This window comes from Corapipo altera, unplaced genomic scaffold (assembly GCF_003945725.1).
Source record: "Corapipo altera isolate COAL_440 unplaced genomic scaffold, ASM394572v1 0, whole genome shotgun sequence".
In the NCBI taxonomy this organism is placed as follows: domain Eukaryota; kingdom Metazoa; phylum Chordata; class Aves; order Passeriformes; family Pipridae; genus Corapipo; species Corapipo altera.
Window position 1 is genome coordinate 57,465,996 of NW_020884872.1, and position 19,137 is coordinate 57,485,132.

At 40.2% G+C, this 19,137-nt stretch overlaps 1 protein-coding gene across 3 annotated transcripts; it reads left to right on the plus strand.

Moving 5' to 3' along the window:
- Positions 1 to 2,175: 2,175 nt before the first annotated feature.
- Positions 2,176 to 17,840, plus strand: CPB2 (carboxypeptidase B2). 3 transcript variants are annotated; one of them, XM_027649123.1, is made up of 11 exons: positions 2,176 to 2,311; positions 6,091 to 6,166; positions 8,781 to 8,905; positions 8,997 to 9,105; positions 9,634 to 9,735; positions 10,270 to 10,374; positions 12,911 to 13,027; positions 13,972 to 14,062; positions 15,252 to 15,454; positions 17,286 to 17,370; positions 17,498 to 17,840. In XM_027649123.1, exons 1-11 carry the CDS (start codon positions 2,241 to 2,243, stop codon positions 17,680 to 17,682), a joined length of 1,269 nt encoding a protein of 422 aa, XP_027504924.1. In that variant the 5' UTR covers positions 2,176 to 2,240; the 3' UTR covers positions 17,683 to 17,840. The 3 variants fall into 3 exon arrangements, with proteins under 3 accessions (XP_027504924.1, XP_027504934.1, XP_027504942.1); XM_027649133.1 differs by lacking the exon at positions 10,270 to 10,374; XM_027649141.1 differs by lacking the exons at positions 8,781 to 8,905; positions 8,997 to 9,105.
- The last annotated feature ends 1,297 nt before the right edge of the window (positions 17,841 to 19,137 follow it).

Consider the following 19,137-nt stretch of genomic DNA (forward strand, 5'->3'; position numbering starts at 1 on the left):
ACATCTTCCATTTTATTTTTTGTTTATTTTTAGATCTTTCATTCTACATTTACTGTTTATTGTGTTTTAACCTCTGCAGAGCCTTAGCCACCACAAGAAACTGATTTGTCCTTCCCTCAGAATTTCCTCTATTGCCATCAGTTTCCTCAAAGACCCATTTTTCATTTTTTTTGGTATTAAATATTTCCAGTGCATTCCAGAAACCAAAAGCAAGTGGGAAATCAGCAGCTTTCAAACCCCATGGGAACTGTCACTTTACAACAAGTTGGAGAACCCACTGGAAAACTAACCAACATCCAAAAATACCTTACACCTACCATTTGTCCAAAACTTTCTTCTCAGATAGATAGCAGAAAGTGTTCCCTTCTCCCACTTAATTATCACTTTAAGACATGTAGAGATATGATCCTTTTATTTCCTTCAATACCAGCAGCCCAGTTCCATCAGCTTTTCAATCTCTTCTGCTAAACTTATCTCAGTAGATCAAATTTTTCTTCATATCTGTTCATCAGACATTTCCAGAAAAAACAGGGTCTGGATGACCAAGTTTCCTGGTTTTGATCCTATGTTGGCAGATTCCTTTTGCCTGTGTGAGGAAAGAGCATCTGAACCTTTGGTTTAAATATCAACCTTCATGGCAGAGTACTGCCCACTGCCCTTTCTGGGAATGGCCTCTGTACCCTACCAGAACTTTTTGTTTGTTTGAACAACATCTAGAAAAGATCAAAGAGGAACTACAAAATCTAGGAAAGGTGTTAGTGGTATAGCTTCCCATGAGCCTTTTTTTTTCCCCTTTCCCTTTGGTATCTGGTTTTTGCACAGCTCTAGTTTGGGCATTTTCAGTGTTGGTGTATTTCCAGAGACATTAACTCCAGGGTACTCATTGGGGAGCATGAATCACCTCTGCTGTCATCTTAAACTTAGTTGTCTGGCTTCTTAGAACAGATCTGCCCCCCTGAATAAAAATAAAAATAAAAAAAAAAAAAAAAAAAGCCAGGACTGCATTTGAGTTCCAAAGTCCTGATTGCCTGCCTATCTGGAGAACTGGCTCTGATCCAGACAACTCCAGAGCTGTTTTAGAGGATGCTGATGGATGAAATCTAGCCCACATAACCTTAGCTCCAGGGCTTGTTCCCAGGCATTTTTCACTCAGGCATACAACTGTAACCCCACTGTGTGCATATTGATTCACTCTTCAGTCCTCTTCTGGACTGAATTCCCTCTGGCAGAAAGCCATACTGTGTTTCTGGGGACCACTCACCTGAAAAACCTTTTATATCTACAACCGGTTTCATTCCTTCATTCTGCACCTGTACAACACACTCAGCCAAGAGCTAACATCAGGGTGGATCTGACGCTGAAGATGTAGAGTTTCCTCCTCATAAGGCTGCTATTGGGGTGTTTTCTAAACAGTACCATGCCTGGAATTGTTATGTTGGTGCATGGAAGAAGAGGACTTGGACCATGATAATAAGCTGTGTCCTAGTCAAGTCTGGATTTACTGTTCAAGAACAGAACATAGATGGAAATCATCTATTCTGGACATGTCAAATTCATACAGCTTTTGAGCATGTCCTGTCTGGACAACTGTGGATACAGATATGGGAAGCAAATCTTGGGGTATGCAAAAATTAATAATGAGATGAAGAGTCATTTGTACTTTTTCTTTAGAAGCTAACCTAGTATGACATGGAAAATACATGGATGTCAGACCATCACAGAAACATATGTCCCACTTGCTCCTTGTTTTCTCTGCTAGCAAATACCAGCAAAAGAAGATTACCTGCTCAGGATTTTTCTATTTGGATTTAATAATCTCATTCCCACTGCTTTGACCCAGCTTCATGCTTAGCTGTGATGTCTTATAGGAGTGCTGGATGCAGAGCACACTGCTGGACTTCCACAAATATTAGAGGTTCACAAAAGCTTTGTGCTTGGTGTTCTTTCTTATGTCTGTGATTCTAGCCACAATGAAGTAACACAAAGACCGAGATGACAAAGTGACTTGTCAATATGAAAATGTCCAAAATGTATTTTATACTCTCTTACTTGAATGACATCAATACAAGCAGGACCTCCTTAGGGAGCCCTGCCATATTGACTTAGGCACCAGGAGCTTGGAGTTGAGGTGAGAAGCAGCATTAAATTTTAACTACTCTTTAAATAACGTTTTTAAAATCAATAATGTGGGTCCTGAACCCTTTGCTTTCCAATTGCATTTAATTGTGGATACCACGAAGATGAAGTTTTACCTGCTCTTTTTTAGCCTATTTATCTGGATTCAAGAGAAGCATGTCTTCACTCTTCCAAGGTAAATATCTGCTGATTGTGCCGAGCTTTTAGTGTGTGGTGAGAGGGACAGGGAAAGTATTGAGGAAAAATAATTCCAAGTTGCATAAGAAAACATTTGGCAAAGGCTGACATTTATTTATGGCCCTTGTAATTGGATCTGTAGTTCAATTTAACATATAGATGATGGAGGAAATGGAATTATTTTAAGTCTTCTTTGAATCCATAAATCCTGTGTTTTTAATCATATTAAAATTATTCTTTTTGGTCTCAGTGCAAATCATTTCTGTTCATTAAGTGCTTTTGAATGCCAGTAAAGGGAATTCTGAAACTTAATGGGAAAAAATAATTTGCTTCGTTTGCCTTAAAACAAGATTTTAAATGGATTACTTCTCGAAGTAGAAAGGGAAACCATTTCAGAAAGTGCTAACAATCTGTTTTCTTTTCAAAGCAGCTTTTATGATTGTTTTTCCAAGCATAAATCATTTTTGCATAACCATTTGGTATTTGTACAATGTTTCAGAAACACTTTATCCTTACCTATTGGTAAACTTCAGAAATGCCCTGAAACCAAATGCTTTCTTAAAACATGAGCACATATGTCAGAGATGAAGACAGGCAAAATGCTTTTATTTTCTGCACGTACAACATGTTTTAATAGGCAAAACTAAAAGTATAAGTTCTTCATGTGGTGATATTAAGCAAAGTTGAACAACCTATGATTAAATATAACCTGCTCCCAGGACTGAAATACCTACACAAAAGCTAGTGAATTACGTCTCACAGCCCTTCTGTGACTCTGCACCACCTGTGACTGGTGAACACCAGTAAGTTTGTGCCTTAAAAAGAAGACCTTTCACCCCTATGTTGCAATCATATTTTCTTGTGGATTGCTATGGAGGTGTGAGGATTACAGTAGGGGGACACTTAAATATGATTTTAGGTGAATTCACTGTAACAGTATTGTTCTATGCTACTTGAAGGTTCATTTATTTAATGTTTAAATAAAACACTATCTAACCTTTACAGAAGAATATGACATTTCCCATTGGAAAGCATGAGTCTAACCCTCCCAGCCCCAGTTATGAAAATGGCTAAAACAATGAGATTTAAAAGGTGATGCATTCTGACTTTTATTTGAATGCTAGTGTTGGAGGATTTCCCAGGAATGTATTAAAGCTTCCCTTGCAAGGTTATAGTGTGATTACTGCATTTGGACTTCTATAACAAATACTCAACATTGTGAGACTTGTGGAGAAGTTAATAACACTGGAAAGGCACCTACCTCACGTGTAGGAAAAGGGACAAGGCTAGAGGCTGAGAGTCAGCAAGGTGGGAGTAGAGAGCCCACGAAAAGAGATCTGTGCTCCATGCAGATGAACATCTTACATGGTCCAGGAGAACAGGAGAAGATGCTGGCAGCACTCCTCTACTGACACTGCCCATTAGAGCCAGGGTAAGACATTCAGCTGAAGACAATTAGGGAGGCCTCTCTTCTGGAGATGTTAGTCAGAAAGAATATGCAAGGTTTAAACGAAGCCATGTTATGAGGACAGAGAGACACATCCATGCCGATGCCTTGTTTTTGTGGGCCTGTGTAATGTGATGTTGACAGCCTTTCTAGCGACCAGAAACACAATGGAGACGAGGGATGAAGAGCCTGAGATTCTGCAAGAAAGCTGGTACAGATTTATACCTATGTGTGGGATGGTGGCCCCTGGGTGGGATTCATATGACTGTATGGGATTTCTACATAGCTCTGCATGGGAACAAGTCCACTTCACCTCACTGTACAGTTAGAAGAGAAAAATACATGTATTTAGGTGACAGTTCATTCCATGTTTGCACACACACATAGATTAGCTCAGGTTAACCTGACTCCAAAATGCCTGTTCCTTTATTAAGACAGTGCCTAGCTCAGGTGAAGATATCAAATCCATCTAAACTGAACTGTAATGCATCCCACTCACTTTGTCATAGTTACAGGGTAAGACCTGAGCATTGTAGTGCGGGGATGGCAGTGGGACTTCTATTTTCCCAGAGGTAAAAAGGAGAAGAGAAAGAAATGGGGAATAGTGCCAGAGCCCAGTGGAACCCTGGCAGGAAGTTGGAGAAGAATGAGAGGGATCCTTTTAAGGACAAACTTAAAGAGCAGCCAGGGAAGCAGGGCATGAGAACAAAAAGTGAAGGAAAAGAGGTGTGTTTAAGATGACCATGTCCAGCTGTACAGGTGCAGCAGGCAGGGCAAGGAAGCTGAGGGTGGAGGGTTGTTTCTGAGATCAGTATAAAGACAGTAATTAAAGCTTTTGTCTGAGCGTTAACAAGAGTGGGGCAGAATACAGATGAAAGGGTATAATGCCAAATCAAAGCAGAAGAACTGAGAAACCCAACAACTACAATTTTGGCTGTTAATATTCCCCATATTAAAGATGACTACAAGTGCAAGGACAGAACACTGATCATCTTGTTCAGTGTATTCAGGGCCTATTATGAGAGCTATAGAGGAATTGTACCAGCTGAAATATTTGTGCAACAAACAGTGGAGTACAAGCACATACCAGCTTTCTCATTTTGGTACTCTCAGGCTGTGGGAATCATAGGATGAAACCAGATCCAGCAGGCCTTTTCTGGTCTCCCTGGGAAAAGACTTCCCCAGTTCTGAGAAGACAAATTCACTTTTAAAGTAGCCTCAAACACAGACTTCAGAGTGGACTTACCTAAAGAAATAGGCAAACTGCCAACCTTGCCTATCCCTGATTGCTTCTTGATGCTCTGTCAAATGATGATGGAGGCGAAAATAGGGTTGGCATATTGTTGGTTCTGCATGAGGAACAACAGTGATTGCTTGGAGCCTGGCTAAAAGCAAAGATGAATCACCTGGTTGCCAGATGCTGTCAGGTTTCTGCTTGAAATCAGTCACAACAATGAGCTGTGACAATCATGTTCTGCTGCTTGAAAACACTAGTTTTGAGACCTCCTCCTGTTTTCTTTTCAGGACAGTTTTTGCAGACAGGGCTGTCAGGGACTTCTATGGTGCCTGGTTTATGCAGTGCCACCAGTTCCACACAACTAGAGGGCTGAGAGCCACCCCAGCAATGGAAATGGAAATAGGGGTCTGACATTTCATGGAGTCTCTTCTACATACATTAATTATTTTAATGATCTATCCAGTGCAATTTTGAACTACATGGTTTGCAGAGCACTGAAGATCAAGGCCCAATTTACAATGCAGAGTGGTATTTTTTCTTTCCAGAGAGTGAATTCCATTTTTGTCACCAACAGTGGGATCAAGCATGGAGTAGCTGGGAAGCACCATGTCATGTACAGCACATTCGGACCACGGTTTTCAAGTAGAAATGGAATATAAGTTATCAGGCAAAGATGGGGAGGACAGTGGTACAGACCAGCTGAAATGTTACTTGGCAGAGATACACAAATGGGGAGATCAGAAAAAACTTGACCAGAGTAGGAATGCACATCTACAAAACAAAGTCCACCAGTGCTGCCGCACTATGGGGCTGGGGCTTGTGGCTGTTACACTGGTGCCAGCTTTTAGTAGCAATCTCAGCATCCAGCAGTAGATATTGGCTACCACAGCCCTGTACCACCTCTGTCATGGATTTTACTGATTTGCAGAAGCAGATGCTGGAAGAGGGCCCAGCATCTTCACTCTTGAATCGTCTTTGAGTTCATGGCAGCCAAGCCAAGGAAGATGAGAAAGGCCAAGCCTGCTTCTCTACATTTGCATAAACTGGAGTTTTTCCAAATACCTGTGCTTTACTAAATACCCTTATTTTTCAGGGATGAAGTTTTGTGGGCTCTCCCACAAACAGATGAACAAGTTGAAGACCTTCAGAATTTACTGAACACCACTGAGGTAAACAGACTCTTCTGTCTCTCCGGTCTCTAGGCCAAACTTTTCCCTGAAGTGCCCTAATACTGCTTCTCCTCCAAAAGAAAGATTTAGCCCACTTTCATGCATTTGTTCTAGTACAGCAACTCAATAAATGCTTGGTTTTCATTGCTCCACTACCTCCTGATTTACATGAGGAGACCCCTCCAAAATGTTACAGTAATGAATCACATCACAGATCATATTTCTGCAATTGATTTTGTATATTAAGACACTGCCAAATTGGCCAAGCACCAGCACACAGTAAATAGAAATACATCTGCTAGGCAACCTCAGCACCTTTGACCCATGTGTCTTGCAGACCTTTGAAGATTAGGACTGGATTTTTGTGGTATTTTTCTTCAAGTAGCATTTAGAATATAAAAATATCTTAAACAATACTTTTTATTATTCTTACTTCTGTCTTTCATTAGATAAAAGAGTATTTAATTAAATTGAGACATCTCTTCATTTGCCCAATCACACCCTTCCACCAGTTTGAAGCCAACACTCTGCAACGAAGGTGTAACCATTCCTTCAGAATGATTGAGGATGTGTTTCAGATGACTGAGAGCTTTCAGTGGTGTCTATGCCCCGCCTTACTTTGTCTTTCTTGGCTCCTATTTATTCTATGTCCATCCCAAAATCCCACTAGTCTTCTGTTGCCCCTACTACCATCTTCTAATCCTTCCCTTAAGTTCTTAAAAACCTTTGATAGCCTTCCTTGCCCTTTTCCATCTCCAGAAGTCAACTCATACATCCATATCTTTTGCTGCACAAATATAAATCTCCCCTCCTCCAACTTTTCCTTACTACTGTAATTCTTCACTTTCTTGTTCACAGGAGCCCCAGGAAGTCAGGAAGAACAACCGCACCACAGTCAGTGCAGAGAGGGCATGTAGTGGTTCCTACTAAGTCACTTATGTGAATATACAAAACAAACATTTTTCATGGGTTATAAATTGGGCAATTTTTTTTTTCCCGGCTATAAATTGGGCAAGTTATAGAGGAAAACAGAAAGGGGGGAATAGGAAAGGGAAAGGGTAAGGGAAAGGGAAGACACAAACAATACCTCCCAACAAACTGTAATGTCTACAATTTAGCAAAAAAGAAGCAACAGAAAATTAGCATCTTACAGGAGGAATTATCAGGCTAATTATAGGTGCTACTCCTGCAAAAGTTGGGAAGTAAAAACATAAGTCAAAAGAAACGCTTTGTTCTTACAGCACACACATCACATGCAGCATTCATCAGAAGACCTAGACACAGGAGCATCTACAGGAGCCTTTTGTAGCTGCCCATGGGGCAGAATTGACCATTGCTGATGATGGGTAAAGAGAACAATAATCATATGCATTACCAAAGTTTCCCATTTACCCCCATTCATTGCTCCTCTGCCACCGCAGCTGTGTTAATCCAGAGTTGCTTAGTTTTCCTTACTCTCAATTCAAAGAATGTCTATGCCAAAGAGAAACTACACCTGAACTGGTGCACATCAGTGCACACAGCAGGCTATCCAGGGCAACAGGGACAGCAACATCCAGCTTGCTTCTTGGATGGGTTTTCCAAACAATGATGATCCATGTGATGCTGCCACTACTCTGCCAATAATGTTTCAGATGGCTACACTGAGACTAACTCAACCATTTGTATAGCACCTTGCAGTAACACATCCAGGGGCCAAATGTTTTACCATTTATTGCTCCAAAGTCTTGATCAAATGCATGGAGATGAGTTTTCTGTATGATTTTGCAGACACGTTCTGTCTGAGAAATGAGGTCAACAGCTGACAGCTGATACATGCCTGGAAACATAGTGCCCTAAGTTGGATACAATATTCCTGGTGCAACTGCATCGGGAAGGAAACAAAATAAACCCTATTGTCTGGTGACTCCATTCTGTATGATGCCATAAAAATGGATCCAAGAGTTATGCTGATTTTTTTCACACTCTAATTTTATGCCTAATTTTCTGCTGTCACCCTTAGATCTTTTTGTATTATTAGTTCTAAAGTTTCAGTCTTTTATCGAATATGTTGGCTTCAGATTTTATTATTGTAAAATATTTAATTTTACCAAGAAGAATCTCATTTTCTTATTTTCCTCCCATGTCTAATCTCTGTATTGCTGCTTCAACTTGACTTATATTCAAACCCCTTCTGGCATTTATTTCCTCCCTGATCAAAGTCATCAGAGAATACAATAACTACAAAGACTGGTCTGATCTTCATTAATTCTCCAAATACCCTCAGGGAAAATAACTCTCAGTAGACTTGAAAACATGTAACATAATAACCAGCTAAATATATCTATTATACTAGAAATACTATCTCAGCAAAGGTTATGTTCCTGTCTTTGTTCTTGATTTATGAATTTATGTGCAGAAGTCATTATAAACATTTCTTAAATACACGCATTTCATTTCCAGCAGTAGCAGAATGCTATAACACATCATAGGTAACATTAAACTGCTTGTTACAAGGGGTCTCTTAAATTGAAAACATATGCTTTTATTATTTTCAAAATACTTATTAAATGTTAGTAAGAATATTTTTTCTTTCCTCAGTTAAAAAAATGAAATGTGTTTGGAAAATTTGTAGGTCATTCTCTGGCAACCTGTTGTGGCTGAAAACATTAAGAAGGACAGAGAAGTCCATTTCTATGTCAGAGCATCCAACATAAATAGCACAAAAGCCCAGTTAAGGCAACTGGCCATCCAACACAAGTATGTGTTTTTTATTTGTTGTCATGAATGTTTCTGTAAAGTTGTTTGTCATTTATTTAACAGGAGGTTGTGCTTTTCCTTTGTTATTCAGAGTCTTGATAGGAGATGTTCAAGGATTTATTGAAAAACAGACTGTCAATGACACAGTCAACCCACGCAGATCTTCTTCTTATTATGAAAACTACCATTCAATGAAAGAAGTAAGACATTTTTGTTGTAAACATCTGTAGATTCAAAGGGTGAAATTTGTCTCATGACTGAGAATAGAGATAAAGGGAAAGAAAACATCAACAGGTAATAATCATCATCGTATTTCTCAACAATTTAGAGTTTTATTTCTTGCAATGCTTTCATAAAGAAAGAAATAAGCACCAGACAAAATCTCTCATACATGTATTGTCTCAAACTGCCATTCAAAGGCAGTCAATACAGAAGAAAAACGAAGTCAAAAACCAAACATGTAAATATTTGAAACATGAAATGAATAATAATTTAACCAAATAAACTAAAGAGGAATTTCAGGCCTATACTTGGACTGTGTTGTGATTGTATCTTACTGTTTGTTTTAAGAGAAATTACAGTCAGGCAAGTAGTAAGTGGGCTGAATTATTAGTTTTTCTTTCCCATCATGTAAAGAGGCAGGATTTTGAAAGGTAGAATGAATTTAAGTCACTTTCAGAGATGAAGGAAAACAACAGAGTATCTATATACTAACTTCACCCTTGCAGATATACCGTTGGATGGAAGAAGTAGTCAAAGTCCACTCTGATCTCCTACAGAAAATATATATTGGATCATCATATGAAAAGAGACCGCTTTATGTCCTGAAGGTACAGCTGTGACTTATTGCAAAAACTTGCCAAGTAATAATATAAGCAAGTGATGGGGCTTGGCCAGAACACTTCCTTAAATCTTTACTTAAATGCATATTTTTTGTGGTTTTTAGAAGTTTCCTGAGTTGTTCTAGTAAGGTGCATTACTGCTGCAAATGCATTTGATGACATCAGGTTCCTTGTTGGGTCACATTTGGCCATCATCCAAAGGCATGAAATACTGGCACAGCGGATACCCTCCTCTGTTGACTACGAAGCCAATCTAGTTTGCTGCTCTGCATAGCTGATGACAGACTCTCTTGACCTCAGGTCTTGCTGCAATCTTGGTGTCTGTGTTAGGACCTTGCAAGTAGACTGAATGCGGCTGTCTGTATGAGAACATAACTGGTGGCTGCATCCTGGCCCAGGATCAGTCTGAGCTCTCCCTACAAGACAGATGCTTCTTCTTCCATCTTATTTACCCTTTCACTTCCACTTTTCTGTGGGACCCTTTACAATGGTGACATTATAATGCAATTTCTCTTTTGTCAGATTTCTAAAAGCCAGGAAAAATCCAAAAGTGCCATATGGATTGACTGTGGTATCCATGCTAGAGAATGGATTTCTCCTGCTTTTTGCCTGTGGTTCATAGGCCATGTGAGTAGATAATCACATCTGATTACTGTTGTCAAAGCAAAGCAAAAAATCCTGATGCCATTTACCTTTGTCCAATTGTGCTCTAAGCTCCATAAAACCTTAATCCATTTACTTCCACAACACCAACACATGAGATTTGTGTCTAAGCTGCATACATAACGGTGAGTGTGTGTGCGCATGTGCGTTCGTGTCAGTAGATAGGAGGGGGGGTGTGTGAGAGAGAGAGACACAAAGTCACAGGGATTAAATGCAAATGAGCTCAAATGTACTTTCAAGTATGAAAAAAAAGTGTGCAGAAAATTCAACAGAGACGTTTATAATCAAGAATGGTCAGGGAAGGAGATGCCATGCCAGCAAAAGCACATTTTGATAATCTGCTAGGGCTAAGTCTTCACTGCCACGTGGATTCAAGAATGGTCTTGGCTATGGGTCATGCAGCACACAGTGGTTCATGTCCATATTACTGCATCTGGTACCGCCTGGAGTGGATCAGAAGACATCCAGGGTGAGCTCAAGCTGTCCTACAACTCTTGGCTCTCTCCCTAGATGCCCTTCTAGAGCAATAGGTACCCCACACTTGCCTGCTCCAGGCATGGCATAGCTGAACACCAGCATGCACACCAGCAATCTCTGCTTATCACTTGCTGTGATGCATCACCTGCTGCTACCGCTCCTCCTGCCTCTGCGTTTTTTATTTGCGCTCCTGCTTTTTTCTGGATCTGCCTTATGCAGAGAATAAAGCCACACAAGCCACCTTCTAGCCCTGCTAGAGATACCCTCATTTCAGACCTCCAGAACGTGATCAACAACACCAGCCATGCACAGAGTTCATGGGAACCAAAAAATCACTGATGGGATGAGCCTGTAGAACAGGCTTACATCGACCAGTCTCGATGTGCAGCTGCAGACCAATAGTCACATCTACCTTTATATTTTTGATATCTATACTGCTCAGGATAGTGAACAAAGCTACACCAAAAGATACAATACCTACAATTTTCACCTGGATTTTAACATACATTGCCTTAGTCTTGTTGAACCTAAGGTATCTCTCCTCTACTTTTTATGCTGAGCTGTAGGTCCAATTCCTGTTACGGACTAAATGTTCATAAGGCCTTTCTGCCCCAGACAAGGTTGTCCATCTTGCTCAGTTAATATTCTGAGATATTACTTATTGTTACTTTTTTACAAAAGCAAAGCTCACAATAAAAATAAGCTAGATGAGACTGAGACTTCACAATCGCCAGTACTGTAGTCAGAAAAAAAACCATAGATGAATCCTTGAACATGAATTATGGTTTGTTTGTGATGGAACTAAACAATGTTAATGTTAATAATAATAATAATAATAATAATGGAGAAGAAGTATTTATTCCTGTCATCAGTCACAACTATAAAGCCTCAATAACTGTAACATTTGAAAGGATATTACAGGAGTTAGGGACAGATACAGCTGAATGTACCTTGTGACACACTGATAATTCCAGCCTTCAAGGTTCCATTTGAGAGAAATCCATTTGCCCTTTTCATGCTGCTCCAAATAATTACCATCTGTGCTGTCACTTTGCCAGTGACACATCCTTGCAGCAATTTTCAGAAGTAACAAGCTGAACATTTAGGTTCTCCATACCTTTGATCTAATTTACATGTTTTAAATTAAAATTTTATTTCCATATCACTCCATGAAGTAACATTTTAAAATCTGACATCAATACAGATCTGCACACATACATTAAAACCACCATCTCTCTCTAGCAAATCCTAGGCATTGTTTATAATGGGTCCACTCTTTATCATTTAATTTTGTCATTGAGATTGTAGAAAGACTGACATTTCTCATTTAGACAAAAGAAAACCATTGCCTGAGGAAAACCGAGAAGGATTTAAAATGAAAGAAGGTGGTTTAAGTAAGGCGTAAAGAAAAAAAGAAGAAAATATATGACTAAGGACTTAGTCTATTCTAATAGTAACAATCCCACTTATCTAGGTTAAAATTTATTCCTGCATCATGGACCAACAACCAGGTTAGGTATCACTAAAGCCTTCAAAATAAGCTGTGAGACAAAATTAGCAAAGTAGATCTTACTGGCTCTTGTCATATGATTGCACTAAACTCACGATGCAACCAGAGAAATAATGTTATATACAGAAGCCACTCGAAATGCTTGCTATATTTTGTGCTACTTTTGTGGTATTCTGGGTGGAAGGGAGGGTTCCTATCATTTATAGAAGCAGCAAAAGATCAAAACTTCCTATTAATAGGTTTCAATTCTATCTCATGACCACCTATTAACACTAAAGGACTGGAGTGTATCTGATTGACTGTATCAATTCAATTCCTACTGTCTCCATGGCAGTTCTAAGCAAAGAGCTGCTTTGCTATTCAGCAATTTCCGTGATGTGATGTGCCTTATCAGGAGATAGACTTGTCTGATAATTGCACAATTATTTTACACAGGTCACCAGGTGCCTTTCTAGGAAGGCAAGAAAAACACTATTATGAATGCTTTTAATAAGTTTCCCCTGTGCTTTACAGGCAATCCATGTGCGTGAGAGAGACCGAACCATGACAATGCTTCTGGAGCACTTTGATTTCTACGTCATGCCTGTGATAAATGTGGATGGCTATGAGTACACATGGAGCCATCCCTCTGTATGTAGACCTTTTTTGACAGGTTGTACTGTGCATGCTTAGAACATCATTTTTGTCCTGGAACTGCATACCCCAAACTCTAAACCTGTGCTTGGAATTTCTGTATCTTTGCCCTATTTAAATCACAACAAATACTGCATCTATGTGGCATTTTATCCACAGTACCTTCATGTTTTCCAATCTGCTAGAAATGCATTCAGAAATGACAGAATCTCATCCTGGTATTTTAATACTTCCAGATGTCAGGAAACACCTGTGTCAGCCTTCAGGAGCAGGTTATAAATACCAGCACAATCTAGCACAAGCTGGAGAGTGTCCTGCATCACCTACAGCACAGCCAATAACTCACTCCTTACTCCTGCAAGGCAGCTCTCTTCTCTGAGTACTTTTTGTTTGAGATAAATGAAGGTACAACAGGTACCTTTTGTCCAGGGTTTTATTTGTTGGATGGAAATCCCAAGCTGTTGAGATGGTTCTTTGGTTTTTTAAATCCTTCATTCAAGTTATAAAAAAAAAAAATAAATCCCCTTCTCCACTCTCACTCATTTAATCTTCAACAGAGCTTGGCTCACACTTGTATAACTATGCACCACCACCTCAACAGCTGCACACCAAATTTCCAACTTTCCATGTGTTGGCAGCAATGCCTATGTGAACTCTTAAACTCACATACCTGGCCAAACTGTATGTCTTCTCCCCTCCTTCCACAGTCCAAATTACATTGAAATCAGACCAGATATGACCACTTCTTATCCTACCCAAACATTTCCTTTTATCATCCAGCCTTGCTGGCAAACAGATTGTGCTTTTAGAATCTTCCTTGGCCTTCATTGGCACATGACTGTGGGGCACAAGTGGGAAGTCACAGTTAACTAACCAGGGAGATGGTGCATTGATTTTTCCAGCTTTTTTCCTGAACATAGCTTGTGTGTCTCTTTCATTAGAATCGCCTCTGGAGAAAAAGCCGCTCAAAGCATGGTAACAGCAAGTGCATTGGTACTGACATGAACCGGAATTTTGATGCGCACTGGTGTGGTAGGACATAATTTTCTTCCTATTGTATCCCTGCTTCACTTTTAGCCTTTAAAATTCTTTATTTTGAAAACGTTTTCATTTACCATTTCACAAAGTTAATATAAAGACAAACGTAGCTAAGTATGTGTTATGAACCAGTGAAAACTTTCCCAGCTTTAGATACTTTTTATTGGGACTCTGGATTTTTTTCTCCCCAGATGACACACCAGGGAATAGCCTCTTCCCAGCACAACAGAGATCCAGGCTCCTGTATCCCACCCCTTGCATCACACCATGACACATTGGTGGAGGCTGCTGGTGGGAAGGAGGAAAGAGGGAAGAGGTGGCCCTTGCCATGTCACCCAAGGCCTGTTGCACTATCCAGTTGAGTAGGTGCTCCACCATGGTGTACAAACTGATCACCTCAGTCATCCTTCCACAATGCCTAGCAGACCAAGATTTTTTGGGTCTTAGTGTTTCTTGTGAAGGCTATATCACATTTATTTACTCCAGGCACTTCAGTACTTAACAAGTTTATAATAGTCTGTAGAATAGCTATCTTAAAATGTTACCTTATAGATCAGATCTGGCTTCACTCAGAGCTGACATTAACGTTCTATATGGTTTTCAGTCATTTTAGTCCATTGCTATACTGTCCAAGGCTATTACAGGAAAACATGCATTTTTTCACTAAACTCTAAAGATCCTGACTGCTTCCAGTAAGTTATTTGGTCTTATTCAGAAGATAGCAGAAGTGGTGAATCCTAGTTGTCTTCTTGATAACTTGTTCCAGCGTTTTCTTAAAAATTTTGATTTGTGTTTCTTCAGCTCCCCATTGAGAGCTCGCTTTCCCCCAAGATTAAATAATCACTTAGAACCGCCCTTTTCCTGTAGTTCTCCTAAATTTTAAGATGTGATCTCACAATCGTGATGATTTTAAATTAAGCATATTCTTCCTCTCTTCTTAGACTTTTTATCCAGTCTTTGAACAATTTTTTTTCTACCTACTCCAATTGTTTCCAAGAGCATAATAGATGAGAAATCCTAGTAGGCTTGCACAGATTTCTACAAGCATGCAAGTTCTTTCCACAGCATGGCAGAATCCATGATGTCTTGTGTATTTGCATCATACACTGCTCTTTTATTAGATGAACAGAAATGAAGAAGGAAAGAAGTAAAGGAGTAAAAGTGTGCATTTTTTTTGTTACAGGTCAAGGAGCATCTCCCTATGAATGTCAGGAGACATACTGTGGACCCTACCCAGAGTCTGAGCCTGAAGTGAAAGCAGTGGCTCGCTTTGTCAGAGACCACAAAAACACCATTAAAGCCTACATAACCATGCACTCTTACTCCCAGTTGGTATTGTTTCCATATTCTTACACTACGAACAGAAGCAAAGACCATGACGAGCTGGTAAGTCTTCCCAGCTCCTGAAGTTTCACATTATTTCAGAACTACTTACCCTGCTTGGTTAGCCTTGTAGTGAGGAAGTCACAGTTTTCTGAGGATCAAGAATTAGAAAATGAGATTTTTCTTGATGCTCTTAACAAATTAGTCTCGGCTAGTCTAGTAGTGTGTAAGTCAGCAATCTGCTTCTGAAGACTATGGAAAAATGAAAATATTTATTCCAGATTGATAACATGTCAACAACACCTGATATGTTGAAGCTGCTGTTAAAAGAGCAGAGTCACGTTGTTTTGGACACCTTGAAAAGACATATATGTGCAAATTCCTCATCATGTTGCACGGTTTGCACAAATTCTGAAATTACTTGGGTGTGTAACTCTGAAAAACACCCTTCACATACCTAAGCAATGAGTTGTTCTGGTGGACCCTTGCTACTTTTGTTATGGTTTTTGCTAGGGATACTTCTTAAGATAGTCTTAGTGGTAGGATGGAAAACATACTCTGCTTATGTAGAATTTTACATCCTTGAGCCACCAAATCATAGAGTAAAAACTCTCCCTGAAAACAGACTGCATTCAAAGCAGAAAAAGTAGCTGCTGTTTTTTCCCACTGATAGTAAAACTCTGGGTTTGTCTGCATGTGGAAAAAATATCCAGGCTAAACTGGGATGTGCTAACACAGAGTAATCAAGCCATAGGAGTAGGTGGACAGCTTAGTTCTATTCTTCTTATGTAAAGATGTCAAAATCTCCAGAGCATGGGATTCCCTCTCCTGTACTTCCTAGCCCACTTTCAGTGTTTCCTAAGCTCCAAGTGTGGAGGCAATGAATTCTGCTATTTGCAGCAAGGGCTTCTGCCTCAAAGTAAGAAAGGAGCAGAAATCATGGGAAGGCAATTAGAAAGCAGGTGACAGCTTTGGGATTTGCCATCTGGGAAGCCAGTGCATGTCTGAGGTGGACAGGTCATTTCATACACTGACAGGTAATTTCATGTATGACATAAGGACAGACAGCAGGAGAGTTTATAGAGGATTGACATTTGCACACACTGCTGTCATTTTGACTGCTTTTCAACGTCCGCATCTACCATGTCACTTAACATATTTTATTTTTTAAAATAATATTTAAAAAAAAATTATTTTTTAAAAAGAAATGTTGTATATATAAGAGGACTGTAAAAAGTACACAGTTAACTCTTTGGAAGCATCCCACTTCAAAATCCCATACAGTCCAACATAGCATTTCCACTGGTAACTAGGGCCGGTGTGTTCACAAGACACAAAAAAACCCGCAGTAATGTAAATATAGAACAAACTAACTCCTAATAACATATATATTCTGTGATGTCTTGGTTATCAACTAATTTCCTGAAATAAACTGTTTTATATATCACAATTTAAGAAGTGAAATTGTGAGTAAACAGTAATAATGCATTTGTGACTCTTTCCCTGTAAAGTAGAAAGAGGTCCCCTAATTCTGGGCATTTAAGTTTTCTTTATGGCTTAAGGGTAGAGTTCTCTCAATTTTGTCAATACCATGTAAATCGTCAGTGACTTAAATACTGTGGCAGAAAAGAAAAAATATGAGACAAATAAGAACAAGTGGTTTGACAACAGTTTACTGCTGTCTATATTATTTCATCTGTCTACAGCAGAAAGGCAATCTGCAGCATGGGCATATGCTGAAAATTTTTACCACATTATGTGGGTTTTCTAGAACTTTTTATAAGAGTATTTGACTAATGCAAGATCCAGAGCACAGTGTAAATAAATTCTAACTCAATACATACTAACTATTATCACAAGGCCTTAAAGCTAATAATGTTTTCTTTAATTTCAGGACAGTCTGGCAAAGAAAGCAGCTAAAGCTATAAGGAGGACAACAAAAGAAACTTATAGACCTGGTCCTGGGGCACAGACGATCTGTAAGTACGACTTTCCAGCAATGACAGGCATTACAGCTTGTCCTTGCTGGCAACAGAAGACAGCTTTTGAACAGAAGACTGAAGTTCTGGCTTCAGGTATTTTATCTATTTTCCCTTCCTGACATAGATTTAGCTCCTGGAGGGTCCGACGACTGGGCTTATGATCTTGGCATTAAATATTCTTTTACCTTTGAGCTACGAGACACGGGAACTTATGGATTTCTGCTTCCTTCTCAAGAAATTAAGCCAACTTGCTTAGAAGCACTTTCTGCTGTGAAAGAGATAGCTAAACATGTTCTCCAAAATTTGTGATGCTGAATATAATTTATTCTAGCATTACTGCACTTAGTTATAAAAGTAATAAAAAAGCTTGCTGCTTTATTATTTCCACATAGGCAGAAAAAAAAAAGAATGACTGCACCTCCTACATTTTAGGATACATCAGTCGTTTTCAACCATACCTATATACCTATACCTGCAATGGTAGCTCAGTGCACCACATATATAGAGAGAGCACTCTATAAGAGAAAATAGCACAGATGTACTACCAGGCAGTGGGAGGTCCAGCTGATGTAGCCTCGAATGGGTCTCTGACCAACTACTGGGCAGACTCCATTCATAGAAGAGGTTCCTCCATTTCGGTCACTTGAGCTACTAAAGGATTTCCTTCCAGGAAAACAACCCTACTCATCATTTCTACTGTCAAATAAAAAGGATGTTCACATGAGAACTTGCTGCACGTTTTGATAAAGGCAAGGACACACAGGTGGCCAAACCACCAAGGGGCAGCTGCCCACAGGCACCACCACTACCATTAGCCAAGTTCATTTATCCTGCAGCCAAGGGTTTGTGTGGCAAAACACGAGCCTTTAGGCTTTATAAGATGTTATAAGGCCCTTATAGATGTTATAAGGTGACAGGACAAGGGGCAGTGGTTTTAAACTGAAACAGGGCAGGTTGAGGTTAAGGAAGAAGTTTTTTACAATGCAAGCAGTGCAGCACTGGTACAAGTTGCCCACAGAGGTGGTGGATGTCCCATCCCTGGAAACACTGAAATCCAGGTTGGATGGGGCTCTGAGCAACCTGCTTTAATTGAAAATCACAGAATTACAAAATCGATTAGGTTGGAAAAGATCTGAGATCATCCAGTCCAACCTATGACTGAACAACACCACCGTGTCAACTAGACCGTGGCACAAAGTGCCACATCCGTCTGTTCTTAAACACCTACAGGGATGGTGACTCCACCACCTCCCTGAGGTTCATTACAGTTCATTAAAATGTCTAATCGCCCTTTCTGTGGAGAAATTCCTCCTAATGTCCAACCTAAACCTCCACGATGCAGTTTAAACCCATGTCCTCTTGTCCTGTCGTCTGGGAGAAGAGAGGGACCCCCACCTGGCTACAACCTCCTTTCAGGCAGCTGTAAAGAGTGATAAGTCCCGCTAAGACTCCTTTTCTCCCAGCTTAAATACTCCCAGCCCCCTCAGCGGCTCTCCACAGCACTCAGCCTCCAGACCCTTCACCATTTCCGTTGCCTCCCCCTGAGGCGGAGCCAGGTGCCTCCCCCGCCCTCCCAAAGATGGCGGCACAGCGGCTTCCGCCCTTCCCGCCGCCGCCATCGTCATCGGCGTCACCGTCACCGCCATCACCATCGTCATCACATCGTCATCACCCTCGGCGGTGGCGGCGGCGGCGGCGCTGGCGGCGCGAGGGCCGCCGGGAAGGGCGCGCGGAGGCGGTGGCGGCGGCGGCGGTCCCTCGGCG